The 23,697-nt window shown below is 41.7% G+C and overlaps 1 protein-coding gene across 1 annotated transcript in view; it reads right to left on the bottom strand.

The window, feature by feature from the left end:
* NEK10 (NIMA related kinase 10) overlaps positions 1–23,697 on the bottom strand; it is a 210,985-nt gene that overhangs the window by 167,957 nt on the left and 19,331 nt on the right. The window contains exon 5 of the mRNA XM_023554898.2: positions 16,268–16,352. Coding sequence (XP_023410666.2) covers positions 16,268–16,352 — 85 coding nt within the window. The remainder of the gene's footprint in view (positions 1–16,267; positions 16,353–23,697) is intronic.

A 23,697-nucleotide genomic window follows, 5' to 3' on the forward strand; every position in this document is an offset into this window, starting at 1 on the left:
CTAGGTCTTTGTCACCCAAAAGTGTGGTCCATGGACCAGCAGCATCAGCATCACCTGAGAGCTGATTAGAAATGCGGAACCTCTGGTCCTGCCCTGACCTGCCGAATCACACTCTGCAGTTCAGCATGATCTCCAGGTGATTCGTATGCACAATGAAGTTTGAGAAGCACTGTTTTTGTAGATTACAAAAAAAAAAGAACTGGTTGCCATTGGGTGGATTCCCACACATAGCAACCCTATAGGACAGAGTAGAACTAGCCCATAGGGTTTCCAAGGAGCAGCTGGTGGATTCCAACTGCTGACCTTTTGGTTAGCAGCCTGAGCTCTTAACTACTATGCCACCGGGACTTCTTAAAATCCTTAGGCTGTTGGTCTTATTAAACCCATACTCTAAACAAATGGCACAGCAGACCATATGACTGTCTGATTCAAAATGTTCATTGTTGCGGTGGCTGCAACGATGGGCTCAAACACTGTGAGGATGGTGCAGGATCGGGCAATGTTTCATTCTGTCGTACATGAGGTCGCTATGAGTCGGAATTGACTCCAGGGCACCTAATAACAACTAAACAAATGGAAGGATAATCATTGCAAAATACCTCTTTACAGAACTTTAAATCCGATTCTTAATAAGAAGGCTGAAGCTGCCCAAAAGTGCTAATTAGGGAAGAGAGGGGTGGGAGGTTGAGGCTGTGAAAATGACAACTTAGAACCCTATTCGTGGTAAGTGCTCTCAGGTTATCCACATTGACACCCATCTGCAGGCAAAGATGTATGCAGGTGGCCCCTAACCTGCTCATTTCAAGCTGTACTGATGTCTTCCTTCTTATGTAATGTGCACACAGGGAACTTATTTGAAATGTAAACATTAGCCATCGTTTCAATTCCAAGAATTGCATAAGGGATGAGTACAAGAGTGAGAGAAAACAATTTGGTTCTCATGAACCAGAGTGGGCAGCTGGGAGAAAGGTGCTCAGGGCCTGTTTCCTTATTCTGTGTGAACTTGTACACCATGAACATGCTCATGTTTAAACTAAGTATGAAAGGACACTTACAACTCAATTAACAATAGTTTGTGACCAGCCTACTAATCTGAAGTCTCATCATTGCTAGTCACTGCAGGAATACCATCAGTAAAGAATACAGGGATATTGTGTATATTATCTCTAGTTATGGGAAGCTATTTTATATATAAAAAAAATTAAAATCACAGTTTAAAACCACTTAGATTTAGTCAACAAATCTTCTTTGATTTTGTTATAGAAAGGCCCTGGGTTAGGCTATGAAGAGGATATAAATATACACATGACAGGGACCTACTTCACTGATCTTTAGGCAAGAATAATGCAGGAATACAAATAACTAGAATTCAAGACAATATGATATATTGTAAGAAAGTTTTCCATGAAGTGTTATAATGCCCAAAGGAGGGACAGATAACTTCTTGCTGAGAAGACAGAAGAAAACAGCAGAACAGTGGTGGCCAGAAGATCCCAAGCAAAGAGAACAGTAGGCACAAAGTTGCATAGGTGTTATGCAGAAAGAACATTGAGAAGTCCCATAACTCTGGAATGAGTCAGTTCCATAACTTCATAAAGGGCATTACTGGCTGAAAAGTAGGGTGGGATCAAACTGTGGGAAGACATAAACATGAGCCTGAATTTGGGCAGGGTTGTACAGACAATCAAAATGTGTGAACAAGGGACAGGTCAGAGTCAGCTGTAAGAACTTCCCTCTAGACTCAGAATGAACTGGAAAGGAAGGAGGAGGTCAACTGGGATTCCAATTGGGAGTCAGCGGCTGTGGGAATAAAAATGGAGAGGCCAGGATGGTCTTTGAAATGGTATGATCAACCGGACATGAAGACAGATTGGAAGAAAGGGAGCAAAGTACAACATAGCACCACATTTGAGGCTGGTGACTGGAGGATGGTGAGACCATTAACAGACACCAGGAAGAAGGACAGAAATAGACTGGAGTTAGAGGAAAAGGCTCAGTTGGGGACATGCGGAGGTGGCGATGAATGTCCAGGTGGAAAAATTACAATAAGCCACAGGAAATGATTAAAATCTGGTAATAACTCACGTGAAAGAGATTCAAATTGGAAGCTTGGGAGTGGGAAAATAAGGTAGAGAGTAATTTTAAAATCATATATATTCTTTTATACTCATTGTCACATTTTTAAATGTTTCCCATAACAAGAAACATGTCTATCCAATATTCAATATTAATAATATGAGACTGAGGCGATGTCTCCCACACTCTGTCCTGGGAATAGTCACTTTATTTTGTACAATAGATGGTATTAGGCATCTACTTAAAAAAAAAAAAAAAGAATTATGGTCAAATCAGCTTGGGAAACAAAAAAAACCCAAAAAACCCGTTGCCGTCGAGTCGATTCTGACTCATAGCGACCCTGTAGGACAGAGTAGAACTGCCCCACAGAGTTTCCAAGAAGCACCTGGTGGATTCCAACTGCCAACCTTTTCGTTAGCAGCCGTAGCACTTAACCACTACGCCACCAGGGTTAGCAAATGCTAGGTTAAACAGAATTTAACAAATTTCTTTATTGCAGGACTCCTCAGAGTTGTTCAAACGCTGCCGTGTATTGTGAATCTCCAAGAGGAGACTGCAGCTTTCATTGAAGAACATTCATGAAAACCCAGTTCTTTTTACAGAACACTTATTACTCCCTTGGAACCATTTGAAAAATGCTGCTATAAAGCATAGGAAGGGGAAAGAGACTTGATCATTCACAGAGAAATGTGTTGCTATGCACTCGATAATTTACCCCCCATGCTCCTGCAGAGGCTGGGCCAAGGCCAGGAGACTGCTCACAGGCCCACGGTCTTCCTTGTATTTCCTTTAGTTACACTAATGGGGTTGCACTAACCTAAGACGGTAAACTGGACAAACCATGACTACCAGGTATGCGCACACCTAGGCTTAATAGCTCGGGTCACGGATCTCAAGAGTAAATAGGACTGTAGGCTTAGATTACAGCAAAGCCTCCTGCATCCCTTTCAGATCTCAGCACCTTCTCCTCCATCACAGGCAGGCCAGAGGCTCAGGAGACAGTCCACCTGCACTTCTGAGTCTAATTACCTGGACAAAGTCCTCTAGTCAGTCTAACTCCAGTTCAAATGCAAAACATGAACAATGTCCTTGCTCTGCCTACTCCCTGAGTTTTTCTTTTATTTTTTAATAGAGCCCATAAAGTACTGGTAAAAACTACGTTTAAAGAAATGGAGCATGGTCTGACTGAGACTAGAGGGACCCTGGAGATCACGGTCCCTGGACCTTCTGTTAGCCCAGGACTGGAACCATTCCTGAAGCCAACTCTTCAGACGGGAATTGGACTGGACTATAAGACAGAAAATGATACTGGTGAGAAGTGAGCTTCTTGGCTCAAGTAGACACATGAGACTGTGTGGGCAGCTCCTGTCTGGAGGCAAGATGAGAAGGCAGAGGGGGACAGGAGATGGATGAATGGACACGGGGAATACAGGGTGGAGAGAAGGAGTGTGCTGTCTCATTAGGGGGAGAGCAGCTAGGAGTACCTAGCAAAGTGTATTAAGTTTTTATATGAGAGACTGACTTGATTTGTAAACTTTCACTAAAAGCACAATAAATTAAAAAAAAAGGGAAAGAAATGGAGCAGATTGTGCTGACATGGGTGGTGTCAGTTAGCACACCACAAATGCCATTTCCATCAGGCTCCGTCATACCGAAGCCTGCCCAGCCACAAATCAGTCGATGCCGAACACACCACAGTTGGCCCTTAACAATGACTCGTTAACATGACCACTTCATCCCTCTGTTCAAAAAGCATCGGTGGTTCCATGCTGCTTACTCCTTGGTCACGACTTTCAGACCTCTCTATGGGCTGGCCTTCGCTCATCTTTCCAGGAAAGCTAAAAAGCTTGGTATATAAACTGAGATTTGCAGGGGCGAGTAAAAGCGGAATACAACAGATGTTTCCAAGTGTTCCACCTCAGAGTCCAGAAGGAAGATGGTGCCATGAAAAGAACTAGGAGTTCTGAAGGCTTGAGGGTGGGGGGAAGAATGGAAGAGCTCCATTTTAAAGATAGTGTGTGATGTGCTAACATAATGGCTCCCAAACATGCTGGTCTCAGAAGCTTGTTACACTCTTAAAAGTTACTGAGAACCCCAAATGGCTTTTGTTTATGTGGATTATATCTATTTATATTTACCACTTTAGAAATTAAAAGTGAGAAAATTTTAAAGCACAAGAACACACAAGCACGTATTCCATCAGAGCCATGACATCATCACACGTTGTCCAGCCTCTGGAAAACTCCATTGAACAGTTACGAAAGACTGAGAGTTAAAAGGCAAAGGACACGTTCATGTTATTATCAAGACAGTTTTGGCCTTGTGGAATTCCTGAAAGGCTCCCAAAGAACCATAAATGGTCCCCCAAACCATACTGGAGAACCACTATGCTACTGTGTCATCCAGGTGGCCGTCCAGCAGATGCTGGAAAGTATAGAACTTAAATAAAGGGAAAAGTTTAAGGCTGGAGATACGGACTTGTGAGCAAAGAACAAAAAAATGATAGTTGAAGTCAGGAACTTGGAAGATAAGAGAGAAGATGGAAAAAGAAAAGAAGAACTTTGAGGAAGGTTAACATTTAGTAAGACAAGGTTAAGAATAAGAGCAAATGAACGATACCGAAAACGGTCAATCAAAAATGCTGAATATGAACAAGAGGTACTCAGGATCAGTGATGGCAAACAGAACATGCGGTAGTGAGTGTCTCCTGCTAAAGAGAGGTAGGGAACCTAAGGGCTGAGAGATGGCCAAGGGACCTATCTTTTTATTGCTGTGTCTTATACAGTTAGAGTTTGGAGCATGTAAGCACTCTCTTTATCCTGATGAGCAATGTGCTATGGTTTCACTTTAATGTGTCCAGGATTTACCTGCTCAGGACTCCAACTGTACTTGAAATCTCAATACATATGTCTTCCTTTAATTCTGGGAAACTATAAGTCATTGTGTCTTCAAAAATGACTCCTCTGTCATTCTTTCCATAGTTTTCCTGCTGGAACCTCCATTAAACTCATACCAGAGCCTCTATACTGGTAGACAAGATACAGTCCATGAGCTACCAGTTTGCAACCTCTGTGTTACGGAATAAGGGCTGCAGCACTGCACAGTGTGGTCTATTTAGTGGCTTCCAAAGAGAACCCTGTACATAGAATTCAATGTGCAAGTTATTTAACACAACAGTCAGGATGTAAAGAAAGTAGATTCAAGAAACACAGTATTGAGAGTAAGAAGAAGGCTTAAAGGGGTAGCTGGGTCAAGGAAAGGGCATTTCTATGATAAGGAAACATAGAAAGGGAGCTGCTGACAATGCAAGAAAAAGCAAAGGTTGAAGGGTACGTTATGGCAAGGAGGAATATTTCTTCTGAAATAGGAAAAGTAAAGTTGCATGATAATCCAAATATTTCAAACAATAAAATAAGCAAGAGAAAATAGGAGAGCTTCCACTAGGAAGGCTTTAGTCTTCCCTGTAAAAAAAAAAAAACAAAAAAAACAGGAAATGATGTAATTTGGTGAGAACTCAGGGGTAGTGGGATGAGAAGCGTAGATGGTTTGCAACAATAGCTGTGAATCCTGCAATACGGAGTCAACAAGAAAGGAAAGGACTGCACTGCAATGGTGAAATCTTGCTCAGATCCAACAGCATAAATCTGCAATAGACCTCAGCATAGCTTTCAACTTCGGCTAACAATTCTTGGCACTTCAAGATATTAAACAACTGCATGAATACACGTCCGTATGTGCAGGAAAAGTGCTAGGGAGCAGAGATTCATATCTACAAAGAATTCCCTTCTATGGAAAGGCCGGCAATCAAGGGGAGACTTTAGCTTAATGTGTGTTCTGATCACAAAGTTCTATAAACAGAGTACTAAGTGGTCACTGGACTCATTCCTTTAGAGAGCAGTACACTCAAGTCTGTTCCAATCCATCAAGATCTAGATTAAGAAAGGCAGTACTTTAGGTGACAGATCAGCAAACATGGCATGGCACCACTGCCATCAATCTTGAGGACAAACAGAACATCTCTAAGGCAACCATTTTGTTGAATTTAGTAAGTCAAAGAAAATGGGATCACCAGCTAAAAATCCACCTACCTCTTTAAATACTTTTATTAATATTACATATTAATATTACTTGTACAATGTTTTCATCCAAACTATGACAGGTTGGAGAATAAAAGTGGGTGCCATTAACGGTTAAGCAGAAACTACAAATCTATACTGGGACTGATCTAGGCAAAATGGAACACAGGGCTCACCCTCATTATATATGACCCACACAGAAGTGTAAATGGAAGCTCAGAAACACCCAGAACACACTGTTGTTCTGTTTGGTTGGATAGTCATGGGAAAAAAAGGTGACCATAAACCTGTGAGCAACGAGGACAGAAAGCCATTTGGAAGATGCTCTGAATTACAAACTGAAAGGACGTAGTAGCTAAACTATAATAGCACGAGGCCAGCTTAGAATACAGAATGAGGAAGGGGTGATTCTTCTAAAGGGAAGATGAGGAGCAACCACGAATCCAAAGAGACTCAAACTAGAGCAGATCTGTACCTAACTGGCACCAAAAGAATTTTTTTTTTTTAATGTGCAAGGTTTGCAAAAGGCTGCTATGGGGATAATGAAACAAAACATCTTCTGACTCAAAATAAGGATTTATCAACACAACTGAATTCAAAAGAAAAGACCTTTTGAGGGGCCTGGGCTTTGTAGTAGCTTATAGGACAGCGCACAACAGGCAATGCTTCTTAAGGAAAAAAAAATCATAATGTGTGAAAACTACTGAAAAAGGATGGTATTTATGAATAACGAGAGCACTCTTTAAATATTTAACATTGGCAAGGAGAAATAATGGTCAATAAGCAATCTTGACTTTCATACCAATGTTCATTGCAGCATTATTCACAACAGCCAAAAGGTGGAAACAACCCAAGTATCCATCAACAGATGAAGGGATAAACAATATACAGCACATCCATAGTTGTTTTTTTTTGGTATACATGGATTCTACAAAGAGGAAGGAAGTCCTGAGACATGCCACAACATAGATGAACCTTGAAAACATTCTGCTAAATGAAATACGTAAGACACAAGAGGGCAAATATTGCATGAGTCCACTTCGGTGAAAGAGCTAACATCGCAAATCCATCAAGACAAAAGATGAGTGGCTGCCAGAGGCTGGAGGAGAAGGGAATCTGAGTTCTTGCTGAAAGAGCACTGACTTTCTATCTGAATGTTATTAATGCTGCTGAATTGCACACTTAAAAATGGTTAAAATGGCAAATTTTATGTTACACATATTTTATGACAGCAAAATTTTAAAAGAGGGAAGGACATAAAAAGAAAAAAAAAGCAATCATGGGACTTTGGACAATGGTTCTCAACATGTGGCCCCTGAATAGTGCATCAGCATCACCTGGGAGCTTGTCAGAAATGCAAATTTTCAGGCCCTGCCCCAAACCTAGTGAATCAGAAATTCAGGGTGCAGGCCCTAGAAATCTAGTCCTCCAGCCATTTTTATTTATTATTTCAAGTTTGTTTTCCCATTTTATAGTTTTTTTTTTTTAAGAATTTTTATTGTGCTTTAAGTGAAAGTTTACAAATCAAGTCAGTCTGTCACATATAAACTTATATACACCTTACTACATACTCCCATTTACTCTTTCTCTAATGAGTCAGCCCGCTCCCTCCTTCCAGTCTCTCCTTTCGTGACTGTTTCGCCAGTTTCTAACCCTCTCTACCCTCCCATCTCCCCTCCAGAGATGCCAACACAGTCTCAAGTGTCCACCTGATACAAATAGCTCACTCTTCAACAGCATCTCCCTCCAACCCATTGTCCAGTCGCTTCCATGTCTTATGAGTTGTCTTCGGGAATGGTTCCTGTCCTGGGCCAACAGAAGGTTTGGGGACCATGACCACCAGGATTCTTCTAGTCTCGGTCAGACCCACTGTTCTCCTGCTCCCTCAGGGGTTCTCTGTTGTGCTCCCTGTCAGGGCAGTCATCGGTTGTGGCCGGGCACCATCTAGTTCTTCTGGTCTCAGGATGATGTTAGTCTCTAGTTCATGTGCCCCTTTCTGTCTCTTGGGCTCATAGTTATCGTGTGACCTTGGTGTTCTTCATTTTCCTTTGATACAGGTGGGTTGAGACCAATTGATGCATCTTAGATGGCCACTTGTTAGCAGTTAAGACCCCAGACGCCACACTTCAAAGTGGGATGCAGAATGTTTTCTTAACAGAATTTATTTCGCCAATTGACTTAGAAGTCCCCTTAAGTCATAGTCCCCAAACCCCCGCCCTTGCTGCGCTGACCTTTGAAGCATTCAGTTTTGCTTTTGGTCCAGTCCAGTTGAGCTGACCTTCCATGTATTGAGTATTGTCCTTCCCTTCACCTAAAGTAGTTCTTATCTACTAACTAATCAGTAAATAACCCTCTCCCACCCTCCCTTCCTCCCCGCCTCGTAACCACAAAAGAATGTGTTCTTCTCAGTTTATACTATTTCTCAAGATCTTATAATAGTGGTCTTATACAATATTTGGCCTTTTGCCTCTGACTAATTTCACTCAGCATAATGCCTTCCAGGTTCCTCCATGTTATGAAATGTTTCACAGATTCGTCACTGTTCTTTATCCATGCATAGTATTCCATTGTGTGAATATACCATAATTTATTTAACCTTTCATCCATTGATGGACACCTTGGTTGCTTCCAGCTTTTTGCTATTATAAACAGAGCTGCAATAAACATGGGTGTGCATGTATCTGTTCGTGTAAAGGCTCTTATTTCTCTAGGGTATATTCTGAGGAGTGGGATTTCTGGGTTGTATGGTAGTTCTATTTCTAAGTTTTTAAGAAAACGCCAGATAGATTTCCAAAGTGGTTGTACCATTTGACATTCCCACCAGCAGTGTATAAGAGTTCCAATCTCTCCGCAGCCTCTCCAACATTTATTCTTTTGTGTTTTTTGGATTAATGCCAGCCTTGTTGGAGTGAGATGGAATCTCATCGTAGTTTTAATTTGCATTTCTCTAATGGCTAATGATCGAGAGCACTTTCTCATGTATCTGTTAGCCGCCTGAATGTCTTCTTTAGTGAAGTGCGTGTTCATATCCTTTGCCCACTTCTTGATTGGGTTGTTTGTCTTTTTGTGGTTGAGTTTTAACAGAATCATATAGATTTTAAAGATCAGGCGCTGGTCGGAGATGTCATAGCTGAAAATTTTTTCCCAATCTGTAGGTGGTCTTTTTACTCTTTTGGTGAAGTCTTTAGATGAGCATAGGTGTTTGATTTTTAGGAGCTCCCAGTTATCTGGTTTCTCTTTGTCATTTTTGGTAATGTTTTGTATTCTGTTTATGCCTTGTATTAGGGCTCCTAAGGTTGTCCCTATTTTTTCTTCCATGATCTTTATCGTTTTAGTCTTTATGTTTAGGTCTTTGATGCACTTGGAGTTAGTTTTTGTGCATGGTGAGAGGTATGGGTCCTGTTTCATTTTTTTTGCAAATAGATATCCAGTTATGCCAGCACCATTTGTTAAAAAGACTATCTTTTCCCCAATTCACTGACACTGGGCCTTTGTCAAATATCAGCTGCTCATATGTGGATGGATTTATATCTGGGTACTCAATTCTGTTCCATTGGTCTATGGGCCTGTTGTTGTACCAGTACCAGGCTGTTTTGACTACTGTAGCAGTATAATATGTTCTAAAATCAGGTAGAATGAGGCCTCCCACTTTCTTCTTCTTTTTCAGTAATGCTTTACTTATCTGGGGCTCCCTTCCCTTCCATATGAAGTTGGTGATTTGTTTCTCCATCACATTAAAAAATGTCATCGGAATTTGGATCGTAAGTGCAATGTATGTATAGATGCTTTTGGTAGAATAGACATTTTTACTATGTTAAGTCTTCCTATCCATGAGCAAGGTATGTTTTTCCACTTATGTAAGTCCTTTTTAGTTTCTTGCACTAGTACTTTGTAGTTTTCTTTGTATAGGTCTTTTACATCTTTGGTAAGATTTATTCCTAAGTATTTTATCTTCTTGGGGGCTACTGTGAATGGTATTGATTTGGTGATTTCCTCTTCAATGTTCTTTTTGTTGATGTAGAGGAATCCAAGTGATTTTTGTATGTTTATCTGATAGCCTGATACTCTGCCAAACTCTTCTATTAGTTTCAGTAGTTTTCTGGAGGATTCCTTAGGGTTTTCTATGTACAAGATCATGTCATTTGCAAATAGAGATAATTTTACTTCCTCCTTGCCAATCCAGATGCCCTTTATTTCTTTGTCTAGCCTAACTGCTCTGCCTAGGACCTCTAGCACAATGTTGAATAAGAGTGGTGATAAAGGGCATCTTTGTCTGGTTCCCGTTCTCAAGGGGAATGCTTTCAGGCTCTCTCCATTTAGAGTGATGTTGGCTGTTGGCTTTGTATAGGTGCCCTTTATTATGTTGAGGAATTTTCCTTCAATTCCTATTTTGGTGAGAGTTTTTATCATGAATGGGTGTTGGACTTTGTCAAATGCCTTTTCTGCATCAATTGATAAGATCATGTGGTTTTTGTCTTTTGTTTTATTTATATGGTGGATTACATTAATGGTTTGTCTAATATTAAACCAGCCTTGCATACCTGGTATAAATCCCACTTGGTCGTGGTGGATTATTTTTTGGATATGTTGTTGAAATTGGCTAGAATTTTGTTGAGGATTTTTGCATCTATGTTCATGAGGGATATAGGTCTGTAATTTTCTTTTTTTGTGGTGTCTTTACCTGGTTTTGGTATCAGGGATATGTTGGCTTCATAGAATGAGTTAGGTAGTATTCCATGATTTTCTATGCTCTGAAATACCTTTAGTAGTAGTGGTGTTAACTCTTCTCTGAAAGTTTGGTAGAACTCTGCAGTGAAGCCGTCCGGGCCAGGGCTTTTTTTTGTTGGGAGTTTTTTGATTACCTTTTCAATCTCTTTTTTTGTTATGGGTCTATTTAGTTGTTCTACTTCTGATTGTGTTAGTTTAGGTCAGTAGTGTTTTTCTAGGAATTCATCCATTTCTTCTAGGTTTGCAAATTTGTTAGAGTACAATTTTTTGTAATAATCTGATATGATTCTTTTAATTTCAGTTGGGTCTGTTGTGATGTGGTCCATCTTGTTTCTTATTCGGGTTATTTGTTTCCTTTCCTGTATTTCTTTAGTCAGTCTAGCCAATGTTTTATCAATTTTGTTAATTTTTTCAAAGAACCAGCTTTTGGCTTTGTTAATTCTTTCAATTGTTTTTCTGTTCTCTAATTCATTTAGTTCAGCTCTAATTTTTATTATTTGTTTTCTTCTGGTGCCTGATGGATTCTTTCGTTGCTCACCTTCTATTTGTTCAAGTTGTAGGGACAGTTCTCTGATTTTGGCTCTTTCTTCTTTTTGTATTTGTGCATTTATTGATATAAATTGACCTCTGAGCACTGCTTTTGCTGTGTCCCAGAGGTTTTGATAGGAAGTGTTTTCATTCCTGTTGCATTCTATGAATTTCTTTATTTCCTCCTTAATGTCTTCTATAACCCAGTCTTTTTTGAGCAGGGTATTGTTCAGTTTCCAAGTATTTGATTTCTTTTCCCTGATTTTTCTGTTACTGATTTCTACTTTTATGGCCTTGTGGTCTGAGAAGATGCTTTGTAATATTTCGATGTTTTGGACTCTGCAAAGGTTTGTTTTATGACCTAATACGTGTTCTAATCTAGAGACTGTTCTATGTGCGCTAGAAAAAAAAGTATACTTTGCAGCTGTTGGGTGGAGTGTTCTGTATAAGTCTACGAGGTCAAGTTGGTTGATTGTAGCAATTAGGTCTTCCGTGTCTCTATTGAGCTTCTTACTGGATGTCCTGTCCTTCTCCGAAAGTGGTGTGTTGAAGTCTCCTACTATAATTGTGGAGGTGGCTATCTCACTTTTCAGTTCCATTAAAGTTTGTTTTATGTATCTTGCAGCCCTGTCATTGGGTGCATAAATATTTAATATGGTTATATCTTCCTGGTCTATTGTCCCTTTAATCACTATGTAGTGTCCTTCTTTATCCTTTGCAGTGGATTTAACTTTAAAGTCTATTTTGTCAGAAATTAATATTGCTACTCCTGCTCTTTTTTGCTTATTGTTTGCTTGATATATTTTTTCCCATCCTTTGAGTTTTAGTTTGTTTGTGTCTCTAAGTCTAAGGTGTGTCTCTTGTAGGCAGCGTATAGACGGATTGTGTTTCTTTATCCAGTCCGAGACTCTCTGTCTCTTTATTGGTGCATTTAGTCCATTTACATTCAGCGTAATTATAGATAAGTATGTACTTAGTGCTGTCATTTTAATGCCTTTTTATGTGTGTTGTTGACAATTTCATTTTTCCACTTACTTTTTTGTGCTGAGACGTTTTGCTTTGTAAATTGTGTGTTCCTCATTTTCATAGTAGTTGAATTTATGTTTGCTGAGTCATTATCTTTTTCTTGGTTATTATTTTGAGTTATGGAGTTGTTATACCTCTTTGTGGTTACCTTAATATTTACCCCTATTTTTCTAAGTAAAAACCTAACTTGTATTGTCCTATATCGCCTTGTATCCCTCTCCATATGGCAGTTCTATGCCACCTGTATTTAGCCCTTCTTTTTGATTATTGTGATCTTTTACATATTGACTTCAATGATTCCCTGTTTTGAGCATTTTTTTCTTTTTAAAATTAATCTTAATTTGTTTTTGTGATTTCCCTATTTGAGTTAATATCAGGATATTCTGTTCTGTGACCTTGTGTTGTGCTGGTATCTGATATTATTGATTTTCTGACCAAACAATTTCCTTTAGTATTTCTTATAGCTTTGGTTTGTTTTTTGCAAATTCCCTAAGCTTGTGTTTACCTGTAAATGTTTTAATTTCACCTTCATATTTGAGAGAGAGTTTTGCTGGATATATGATCCTTGGCTGGCAGTTTTTCTCCTTCAGTGTTCTATATATGTCATCCCATTGCCTTCTTGACTGCATAGTTTCTGCTGAGTAGTCTTAACTTATTCTTATTGATTCTCCATTGTAGGAGACCTTTCTTTTATCCCTGGCTATTTTTAAAATTTTCTCTTTATCTTTGGTTTTGGCAAGTTTGATGATAGTATGTCTTAGTGATTTTCTTTTTGGATCAATCTTATATGGGGTTCGATAAGCATCTTGGATAGATATCCTTTCGTCTTTCATGATGTCAGGGAAGTTTTCTGCCAACAGATCTTCAACTATTCTCTGTATTTTCTGTTATCCCTCCCTGTTCTGGGACTCCAATCACATGCAAGTTATTCTTCTTGATAGAGTCCCACATGATTCTTAGGGTTTCTTCATTTTTTTTAATTCTTTTATCTAGTTTTTTTTTCAGCTATAATGGTGTCAATCCCCTTGTCCTCCAGGTCCCCGACTCTGCATTCCAATTGCTCGATTCTACTCCTCTGACTTCCTATTGAGTTGTCTAATTCTGTAATTTTACTGTTAATCTTTTGGATTTCTGAATGCTGTCTCTCTGTGGATTCTTGCAGCTTACTAATTTTTCCACTATGTTCTTGAATAATCTTTTTGATTTCTTCAACTGCTTTATCAGTGTGTTCCTTGGCTTTTTCTGTAGATTGCCTTATTTCATTTCTGAGGTCATCCCTGATGTCTTGAAGCATTCTGTAAATTACTTTTTTATATTCTGCATCTGGCAATTCCAGGATTGTACCTTCATTTGGGAAAGATTTTGATTCTTTAGTTTGGGGAGTTGTAGAAGCAATCATGGTCTGCTTCTTTATGTGGTTTGATATCGACTGCAGTCTCTGAGCCATCTATAAGATATTGTAATCGTTTATATTTGCTCTCTGAGTCTTATCTTGTTTTGTCTTCTTTCAATGTACGCAGATGGGCTACTAGATTGCGCTGTCTTGATTGCTGTAGCCCTTGAATCACTTATGTCCTATTATCAGCTGGTTTGGGCTGTTACCAGATATATAAGCCTAAGAGTCCTTTCAGTATTCTTGAGTAGAATCTGATTTTGGGTCATCAAGTGTGTGGTGCAGACTGTCACCTATCCACCTAGAGGAGTAGTGGTGATAGTTGTGTGCACCAGATTCTAGTAGCAGCAGGGGGTCACACTCTAGGGGGGGCAGGATGCTGACAGGCTTCCCCCAAGTGCCAGTGAGGTAGGTGTGTCTCTATTCCTAAAGCACTTTGGTGGGTGCGCTCTGCAGCTGTACCTTAGGCACCCAATGCAAGTATCTCTACAGATTGGTAGCTGTCACCATTCTTAGACCCCTAAGGCAGGAGGCTAGGTGGTCTGGGGGGAGCTTTAGCCCCCAGTTCCCCGTTGTGAGTCAGTGAGGGCTCTGTTGAATACGCAGAGATAACAGACCTGGGAAACTTGTCTCTCCAGTAATCCGCTAAAACAATTACAGTCAGATCCCTATCAGAATTGCCTTTGCATTATAATAGCCACCTTGTTCCCTGTAGGGATGAAAGCCCAAGACTGTGGATCTCATATGCTTGGCTGGAGCTGGTTCTGTATGTTTAGTCCAATTAGGGAAGGATTTTTCGTCCCTGGGCTTTTTGTAGCTGCTTCTCTCAGGCCAGGAGAATGGGTTAGGAAAAGACCAAAAAAGAAAGAAAAACCACAGAGCACTTCACTCTCTGGCTCAGGAAATCCCAATGTTAATGAAGCCTCCTGGGAAGGGGAGGGGAGAGATCAGATAAATAGGAGAGAGTAGCACCCTGGAATATAGACAAAGTTACTTATCTTGTTTGGTGATGACTGTTTTATCTGAGATTCCCGAGGGGTGTGTAGCCTGTGTGCATTGGCTGGGTAGAGATTGCCCCCGAGGGTCAGGCCCGCATCCTGTGCTTGTGCTGTCTCAGAAGCCATGGTCAGTTCCTCTGCTCCCAGTCTAAAGCCCAGCGCCAAGGTTCCCCGGCTGGGACGCTGCACTCCAGACTCCAAAATCAGTCGCTGCCTCCCCGTGACTTCTCCTCCTGTCAGCCGCATCACTGCGCTGCCTGCATGCACTGGCTGAGTTTCCCCCAAGGTCACTTCTGGGGGCTAGGGCTGCATCCTGTGTTTGCGCCATCTCAGGATGCCATACACAGCTTCCCTGCATCTAGTCCAAAGCCCGGCACCAAGGTTTTCTGACTGGGACGCTGGCTCCAGGCTCCGAAATCAGTCATTGCTTCCCCATGGTTGTTCATTCTCAGTCTCTGTCACTCAGGTCAACTCTTTATATCTGCGTTTGATGGTAAGGGTTCGTAGATTGTCATGTATGTGATCGCTTCACTTGTTTTTCAGAGTCTTTGTTGCAAGAGGGATCCAAGGTAGCTTCTACCTAGTCAGCCATCTTGGCCCCACCCTCCTTTTTATGCTCCAGCCATTTCTGATGCACACTAACATTTGAAAATTTGACAGAATCTGCTAATCTACCAACCAGGACTGGAAGGAATGACCGTCCAGCTCCAGGTGAAGGGATAAGTGAGCTTTTCTTTGGAGCCTCCCTGCCGAAGCTCTAAATCTTGGTACTCCAAGTGTGGACCATGGACCAGTGGCATAGGTGTCCCTGGAAGCTTATTAGAAATGCAGGATCTTGGGCCTCAGTTTATACCTGCTGAATCAGACACTGCATTTACAAGATCCAGGTGGTTCCTAGGTACATTAAAGTTTGACCAGCACTAAGCTAGAGACAGCACACTCAACTAACTAGGGAGAGGAGGGAAAGAGTCTTGATCTCAGTGCTCTCATCTGAGACAACTTGGCGGCCCCTTGCTCATCTCTAACTCATCTTGAGCAGAAGGCTGGGAAGCAGTGGACTCTGGAGCAGCTACCTTTGAGCCACATGACGAGGCCCCTACTTGTCACTGTTGACTTTGACCTGGAGAACTGTTTAACCTTGAATGAGCTTGAAGATTTGGCCAAGGAGACGCCTCTTTTAACTATTATATGAAAACATAGACCCAAAGTTCAACCTACTCAATTCCATAGGTAATATATTAAATATACACAGATGTTTTGTCCCCATTAAATCATTTCTCTCATATCCTTTTAAGTAGCAGACAAGCTATTTTCCAAACGTGGAAGCTATCAAGTTACGAGAGAAGAAAAAAGTTCATGTGGTCTGCTTCAAAGCCCACAAGTTTTTTTATTTCATCTTCATAACAAGTGAAAAATACATATTTTTTATTTTTCCAACCAACCTGATAACATGGATCCCTCATTAATAGTCTCAGGCAGATTAATACTCTCAGAAAATGAATAGATGGGGCTCGATTAACCCACTCTCTGAAAAAAAAAAAAAAGAGAACAGGTTCAAGTTTAAATGCCAACTGTGAACAATTCACGAACAATGCAAGACTGAAGAAAAACAAGGAACTTGTAATGGAATAACCACGTAGTTTATTTCAAGCTTAATCTACAATGGGAATTGTAACTTGGTACTTGAACGCTTGACCCGTTTTTATGCAGAACACATATAAACTGTCCTTTTTCACTATGAAGCAGAGGCCCCCAAACTTATTTGGTTCACAGGGCCCTTAGGGTCACAATAATTTTTTTATGGCACCCCTAGGCCAAAAGGAATAGCTAAAAGTTCCATTTATTCAGCAGTAAGGTCCAACTTAATATGGATTTATGTCTTAACAAGTCAGCATCCACTCTAAGAAGTAATACATATATATTAAAAGAAAAATAATATTTTAATTTTACTTTTAAATAACTTACTAATAGGGTGGATACATCTGTGGACACTAAAGAACCTCTCTAACCTTGGGTTCAAATTGGACACCACCATCTTCATTTTCTGTTCCACACAGATTTTCACACTGTACTTCCTTTTTATCATAGCAGCCACCAAAAACCCAACTTTAGAAAGATGTGCCATCATCTGAAGGAAGGTAATGCAATCTAATGTTGAAATTCTAAACTACCTTGAGTAGCTTGTACTGTATCTGAGAGGTGTTTAGTACCAGTGTGTTTTCCTTGAAAATTTAAAATACCCCACAGTCCCCCAGGGAGTTCACTGTGGCACCCTGGGGCACCTTGGCACACAGCGTGGGAAACTCGGCTATAAAGTATTTTAGTCGATCAGTTTGCCCAGAAGCAGACCCTGAGATGCAGACTGGTGTGCAAGTGAATTTTGAGAAACATTCTCTCAGGAGGGACCAGTAACAGAGTGTGGGAACCAGGAAAAGGAAAGGAGGAGGGCCAAGCAGAGGTGTGATCTCAGGCAAAGTCCCAGACTCACCTGACCCTGCAGGCGAGCTCAGGAGTGTAAGTTACACCTAAGAGTTGTCCCACACTGAACCGAGGGAACTAGGTTTTCACACACCCCAAACTGTTGCCATTGGCTAAAGGCTGTGGGACAGAGCTGAGGGAATAAATTCCCAGGCACTTTTGTTCTCTGCAGAGCACTGGTGGCACAGTGGTTAAGACCCTGGCTGCTAACCCAAATGTCAGCAGTTCGAATCCACCAGCCACTCTTTGGAAACCCTATGGAGCAGCTCTACTCTGTCCTACAGGGTCACTATGAGTTGGAATTGATTCCATAGCAGCAGGGGTTTTCTCTCTGCACATGTAGGTACGTGTAGGGCTCAGACAGGATGGTGCAAGTACCATTGGATAAGAAAGGGCCAAAACAAAAGGCGGGAGGGAAAATCTGGGCATCCTGAGCAACGTGCCAACACGATCCTAACTAGTTACCCTAACATGATCCTACAGCTCTATATTTAATAATAAAACAGAATGCAGAGGCCCATCAGGACCCTTTGAAACTGAATTAATGGTCACTGTCACTAGAGAAGAAACTGAAGGTGTATTTACTAAAAATCATGCACAGAGGTAACTAATGAAACTGGGCCTGTTGTGGGGAGGACAGACATGGATTTTGGCTTCAAACACTGAATATATCCCATATACAGAAGACCATCAGATTTTCAAAGAAACACTTAACTTAAAGTACCACTTGACCCTCATCCAACAATATATTAACTCAAGTGCATTTTGAGAGGCTTATAAATTGTGTTTCTTTAGCAAAGAATCATTTAATCACACTTTAAGGCTCTTTAAAATAAGGACAATTGTGAATGAAGAAAACCAAAGACACAAGGGAAAGATTAGTCCAAAGGACTAATGGACCACAACTACCAAAGCCTCCACCAGACTGAGTCCAGCACAACTAAACAGTGCCCGGCTACCACCACTGACTGCTCTGACAGGGATCACAACAGAGCTGGAGAAAAATGTAGAACAAAATTGAAACTCTGAAAAAAAGACCAGACTTACTAGTCTGAAAGAGACTGGAGAAACCCCAAGAGTATGGCCCCCGGACACCGTTTAACTCAGTACCAAAGTCACTCCTGAGGTTCACCCTTCAGTCAAAGATTAGACAGGCCAATAAAACAAAATGAAACTTAATGGGCACATTAGCCCAGGGTCAAGGATGAGAAGGCAAGAGGGGGCAGGAAAGCTGGAAATGGGGAACCCACGGTTGAGAAGGGGAGAGTGTTGGCAAGTTGTGGGGTTGGCAACCAATGTCACAAAATCATACGTGTATTATTTGTTTAATGAGAAACTAATTTGCTCTGTAAACCCTCATCTAAAGCACGATAAATAACTAAATAAGGACAGCTGTAATTCCGCCATGTTGAAGGAAACACACAATGCCTGGGTTCAGAAGATGTCATAGCACCTTGCACCACAGGGCTACTCAAATATGTAGGGTTACAAAGTTAGCATATACCAATCACAGGGCAGAGCCCTCTCATTTAATGGATTCCAACTAAGGAGAGAAGCCCGGTCAAGAGTGAACGCATCCACTGACAAGTTTGTGTTGGCTCAGAAGGTGGGAAGACATGGTAGGCATACTCCGCACTCCTTGGTGACACCCACTGTCCCTTCCTAGACCTCCTGGACCACTGAGAGCAGTGTCAATATCATCGCTCAGCTGTGCTGTGTCCAGTTAGAGCTGCATGGAAAGGTAGTCAAAACATTAAGGCTTCTCCATCTCCTGCCAATATTGCTACAAAGATGTACAGCATGCGAGCTGCAGAGGGCGTGAGGTGTAGAGAGTGTGAGGTGCGAGGTGACTTTCACCTCCTGTGCCCAAGGAGGTCAAGGAACAGAGCCCAGGCTGATGCTAGAACATACAGCTTCCTGAATCTTGGTTTGATGAGCATGTTTGAGATGGAATTCTCAAAATCCCCCACAATAAAATTTAAAACTTAAAAAAATAAAAGACACACAGGGAAGCAGGGAGTATCTGTTATTTCACACCCGAGAAAAATTGAGGGAGATAGTGCAAGCTGTTTCAGACCAAAATCCGCATCCTTTCCCCCACCCTCTCCCACATCCCACAGCGGAGCCTGTTATGACGCTCCAAACATCTGTCCCAGTCAAGTGGAGCATTTGGTTGAGCTGTGGTCCCCTACCCACCCTCACTTGGCTTATCCCATATTGATCCGTGGCCCCTGGTGGTGGGATTCAGCTTTGTCTCCTCTATGGTCCTGAGAAGTTCAAATCTGCCCCTAACCTGCATATCTCAGACTAAGTGAATGAGACCCACCCTCCTCAGAGGCAGGATGAACATCTGTGGTTCCTGCCATTGGAGGTCTCACCTGCACCCCACTTAGACTCCACCCTAAGCCCCTTGCCATTCCTTGTATCTACTAAATAAGAGTTATCTCACAGGAAGCAGTCTGGCAAATACCATTTTCCCATAGCCTTATGTTCCCAGTGACATGTGAGCGCTCCTTACAGATTGGAGCCCCCGGCAAAGGCCTGACTCTGCTGAAAGAGGTTGAACAAGGTGTCCCAACAGTACCACCGGCCAAGAAAGGTTCTCTCCTGCCATCGCCAAGTCTCCTGGCAGGAGCTGCCTACCACAACGGCTGTCAACACCACGGCCTTTTCAGCCAGGTACCTTCTTGTCAGTGACCCCTTTGCCATGGGGCAAAGCTCAGCTTTTTTCTGGAAATAAAGGTAGGAATCAACTAGCACTGGCCTGCTAGCCTGGAAGAATTACCCAAGGCCACACTGGTACACTGCACTAACGTTCATCCTGACTTCAGATTGTACACACCCTGCCTTGAAGAAAAATACCGCAAACCTGAAATCCATTTTGAATTTAAAAGAATCACCTATGGAAACACTTGTTAGGATGCGGCTACTCTAAAGTTACAGCAAGATAACTTTAGTCTTTATAAATAGCAAGATGGCCCATGACTAGCTTCCCTGTCAGGTATTGAGGTTAGCTACAGACAGCATGCACGTAGCATAAACCGTAATGCAAAGATACTAAATCCCAAAGACTTAACAGAAATAATGCTTGTTGCAAGAGCTGCTGGAAACCTCATGAGATTTAACGCTGATTACTTTTCACTGTTTAGGAGGAAAAGCCATGGGACATTTGAAGAGATGATTCAGGCTGCAAACATGTGCCCTTGGTAGTTTTCCTGTTTGCTGTATACAATCTTTTGGAGGAATGTCCATGACCTTTCCAATGTTTTTTCATGTTAAAATAAGCATGAAAAGGTTTTTCTGTTTCTTTAAAACAGAGAGAAAGAGAGAAAAAAAAAATTCCAGCATGGGTTTTTTTTTACTATCAAAGGAGGGTAAACAAATGAAGAGTTCCAGAAAAGTCTCAGGGTTGAAAGTTCTGTCCCAAGCAAAGAGCGTTTTTGTTTTGTTCTGTTTTCCTTTGCAGTCTTGGGACTGAGGCCCAAAGCTATTAATATTGCTATGTGATTCTGGCCCCCACCACCGTAAATGTTCATAGAATTCCTGGTGTCTAAGCGCGCTGGCTCCTTCTCTCTAAGCGCTGACCTCTGAAGGAGCAGTTGTTCCCTCCTTGGCTCCCAGCCCTTAAAACCCCACGAGGACGTGGCATGTCAGATGGAGTGTTGGTATCCAAGGGGAACTGCGTGCTCTGTAAGGCGATATATACATCCACTTGCCAAGAGTTGGGGCACTTCGTGTAAGCAGAGCGCTGTAGAGAAGAAGAGTGGGCAGACTGAAGAACAGCGCCTTCAGTTTACTGACCGAGCAACCACAGCCTGGGGGAGCGTGGTGACTCCCTCAAGCTGCACATTAGTAACCGAGCTGGGGGCCTGACTCCCAGACAGTGCTCCTGCCAACCCCTGCACCCCACCCCGCTAGCCCTATACAACGGAACCCCTAAAGAGAAAGTGTCTCCTCAAATGCATTCAACGTGGGAACAGGAGTGTCTCAGCAGAGAGGCATGGGGCTCCTTTGAGGCAGCTCTGGAAAACTTGTCCGCAAAGACAGCATTTCCCTGGGGGAGGCACTCAATATAACAGCCCCGGGGCAGATATTTATCCCCTCTTGTGACTGAACTTTTGCCACTGCGCCCACAGGGCTATTAATACAGGCAGTGCGACCAGCTCCCAGAGCCTTTGTCCGTGACCACCTGCCATATCACTTTCAGCATCAGATGCCATTTTCTGCTATCAACATAAAAAGAGAAGAAAAATGGCCCGGGTGGAGAAAGAAAGTCTTTGAAAAGAGAAAGCACAGTTGGGGTTTTACCTTCTTGCACAGTAGGGAAAACCAATACGAGAGTTCTAACTGAAAATCAGTCACGACTCTGTGACATTGCATAAGAAAGCTACAACTACCAAGATAACCAAGAGCCCAGATGGTTCTGGGGTTAGTCCAAGCCTTGGGCTGAGGCAAATGCCAGAGGTTATAAGCTGGACTCCCATCTGTAGCATGCTTCTCTTTCTGTCTCTCATTTAGAAGAAATACCACCTCCTTAAAAAACCAACCAAACCCGTTGCCGTCAAGTCGATTCTGATTTATAGTGACCCTACAGGACAGAGTAGAACTGCCCCATAGGGTTTCCAAGGAGCGGCTGGGGGATTCAAACTGCCTACCTTTTGGTTAGCAGCCAAGCTCTTAACCATTGCACCACCAGGGCTCTAGTGCCTCCTGCCCACAGAGTTTCCAAGGAGCACCTGGTGGATTTGAACTGCCAACCTTTTGGTTAGCAGCCATAGCACTTAGCCATTAAGCCACCAGGGTTTCCAGAGCCTCCTTAGCAGGGTGTTACTTAAATTGTCCTTTCATGTTGTCATGTTATTTTCAAAAAAACAAAAAAATGAATCACCACCTTTGACTCACATTTAAAAGAAGAGCCATTCAAGCCTGTTTTTAAATAAATACACTACCTCAAATCTGTAGGACACCCTTATCTTTTTTATAGTTGAAAAAGTAAAATTCACATCAAAGTACAAATGTAAAATTCAAGAAACAACCATATTGTGAAAAAATTCATTTTAAATGAATACTTAAGGAATATGTGCTGACTTGTTCCACTAGACTTGATGGGTCTTTGTTCTTCCTCTGTGTCCCCCACTAACCCTGGCACAGAAAAGGATCATGGATTCATACACAAATCATGCATGTCCCTAAAATCAGAAGGAATTTGAGTAGAAAGAATTGTTGTCTATGTCTTTCTTTTACGTAGTTGATGAATGTTTCAAAGGTAGAATGTTTTCAAATATGTATCACCTACTACGTGCCAGGCACTGTTAAAAGTCCAGGGATACTGCACTGTATGGAGGATAAAATCACATCCTTGCTCTCATGAAGCTTACCTTCTAAAGGGAGAAGGCAAGTAACAAACACAAGTAAAACTGTACATCTGGTGGGGGCCAGTAAAGAACTACAAAGCTTAAGGGTTTAGGAAATACTGGGTGGAAGCGGGAGGTGTTGCTATTTTAGGATAGTTAGATTAAGGGCTCCCTGATAAAATAGGATCTGAGTAAATTAAGGGAAAGAGTCATAGGGATGTCTAGGTCAGAGCAGAAGAACAGTTAACAGTCCCTAAGAGTATGTTCAAGGAACAGCAAGAAAGCCAAATAACAAAGAACCAAAAATAAGGTGACAGGAGTTGAGGTCAGAGAAATAGTAGGATCCAGATCTTTACAGGACTTGTAGATTAGGAACAGGACCTTGGACTTTTTATCCTGGAATCTATGCCTTTCATCCAATTAAATTTGATGTTCACAAAGAAAGGGGGTAGAAAGCTACCTGAGAAAATGTCCTGAAATTGAATTCTTCTATACGTCTTCAGTCTTGGGGGAGAGGGGGTGGTCCTGACCATGTGCACGGTCAGGCGCAATGGAAGACCTTTACGCCTAAACCATCTGCTTTTAGAACAGAATTGAATGCAACAATTCATCTGCAGCCAAAGGACAACTTAAAAAGGATGCTCTTGATGGTCAACATTCCTAAATTCCTTCCCGTACTATGAAAGCAAAGAGATCTACAATCATCTCTTCCTCATTTGAGGATTTCCAGGGACAGCTCATGTTGCAAGCCAGTAGCTCTACCCAATCCAAGATGCCTCATTAATCACTAAGAATTGGGAAAGGCCCTGAAAGGAGATCTCCTGACTTCAAAATCATTAGGATCGTTTTCAACTGTGAATGCCAACTCTTGCTCAATTATTTTCCCTAAATAATTTCTGCATCTCATGCATTCAGGGAGACGCAGTAAGGCCTCTCGCATTTTTTCATGCAGAAAATCTTCTGCTTTCCTCAAAGTACCGACCAGCAAATGGTCTACTGGGCAGCCCTTGAAAAGTCCCTGTTAGCTGTCCTCAAAACAA

Source organism: Loxodonta africana, chromosome 27 (assembly GCF_030014295.1).
Source record: "Loxodonta africana isolate mLoxAfr1 chromosome 27, mLoxAfr1.hap2, whole genome shotgun sequence".
NCBI lineage: Eukaryota > Metazoa > Chordata > Mammalia > Proboscidea > Elephantidae > Loxodonta > Loxodonta africana.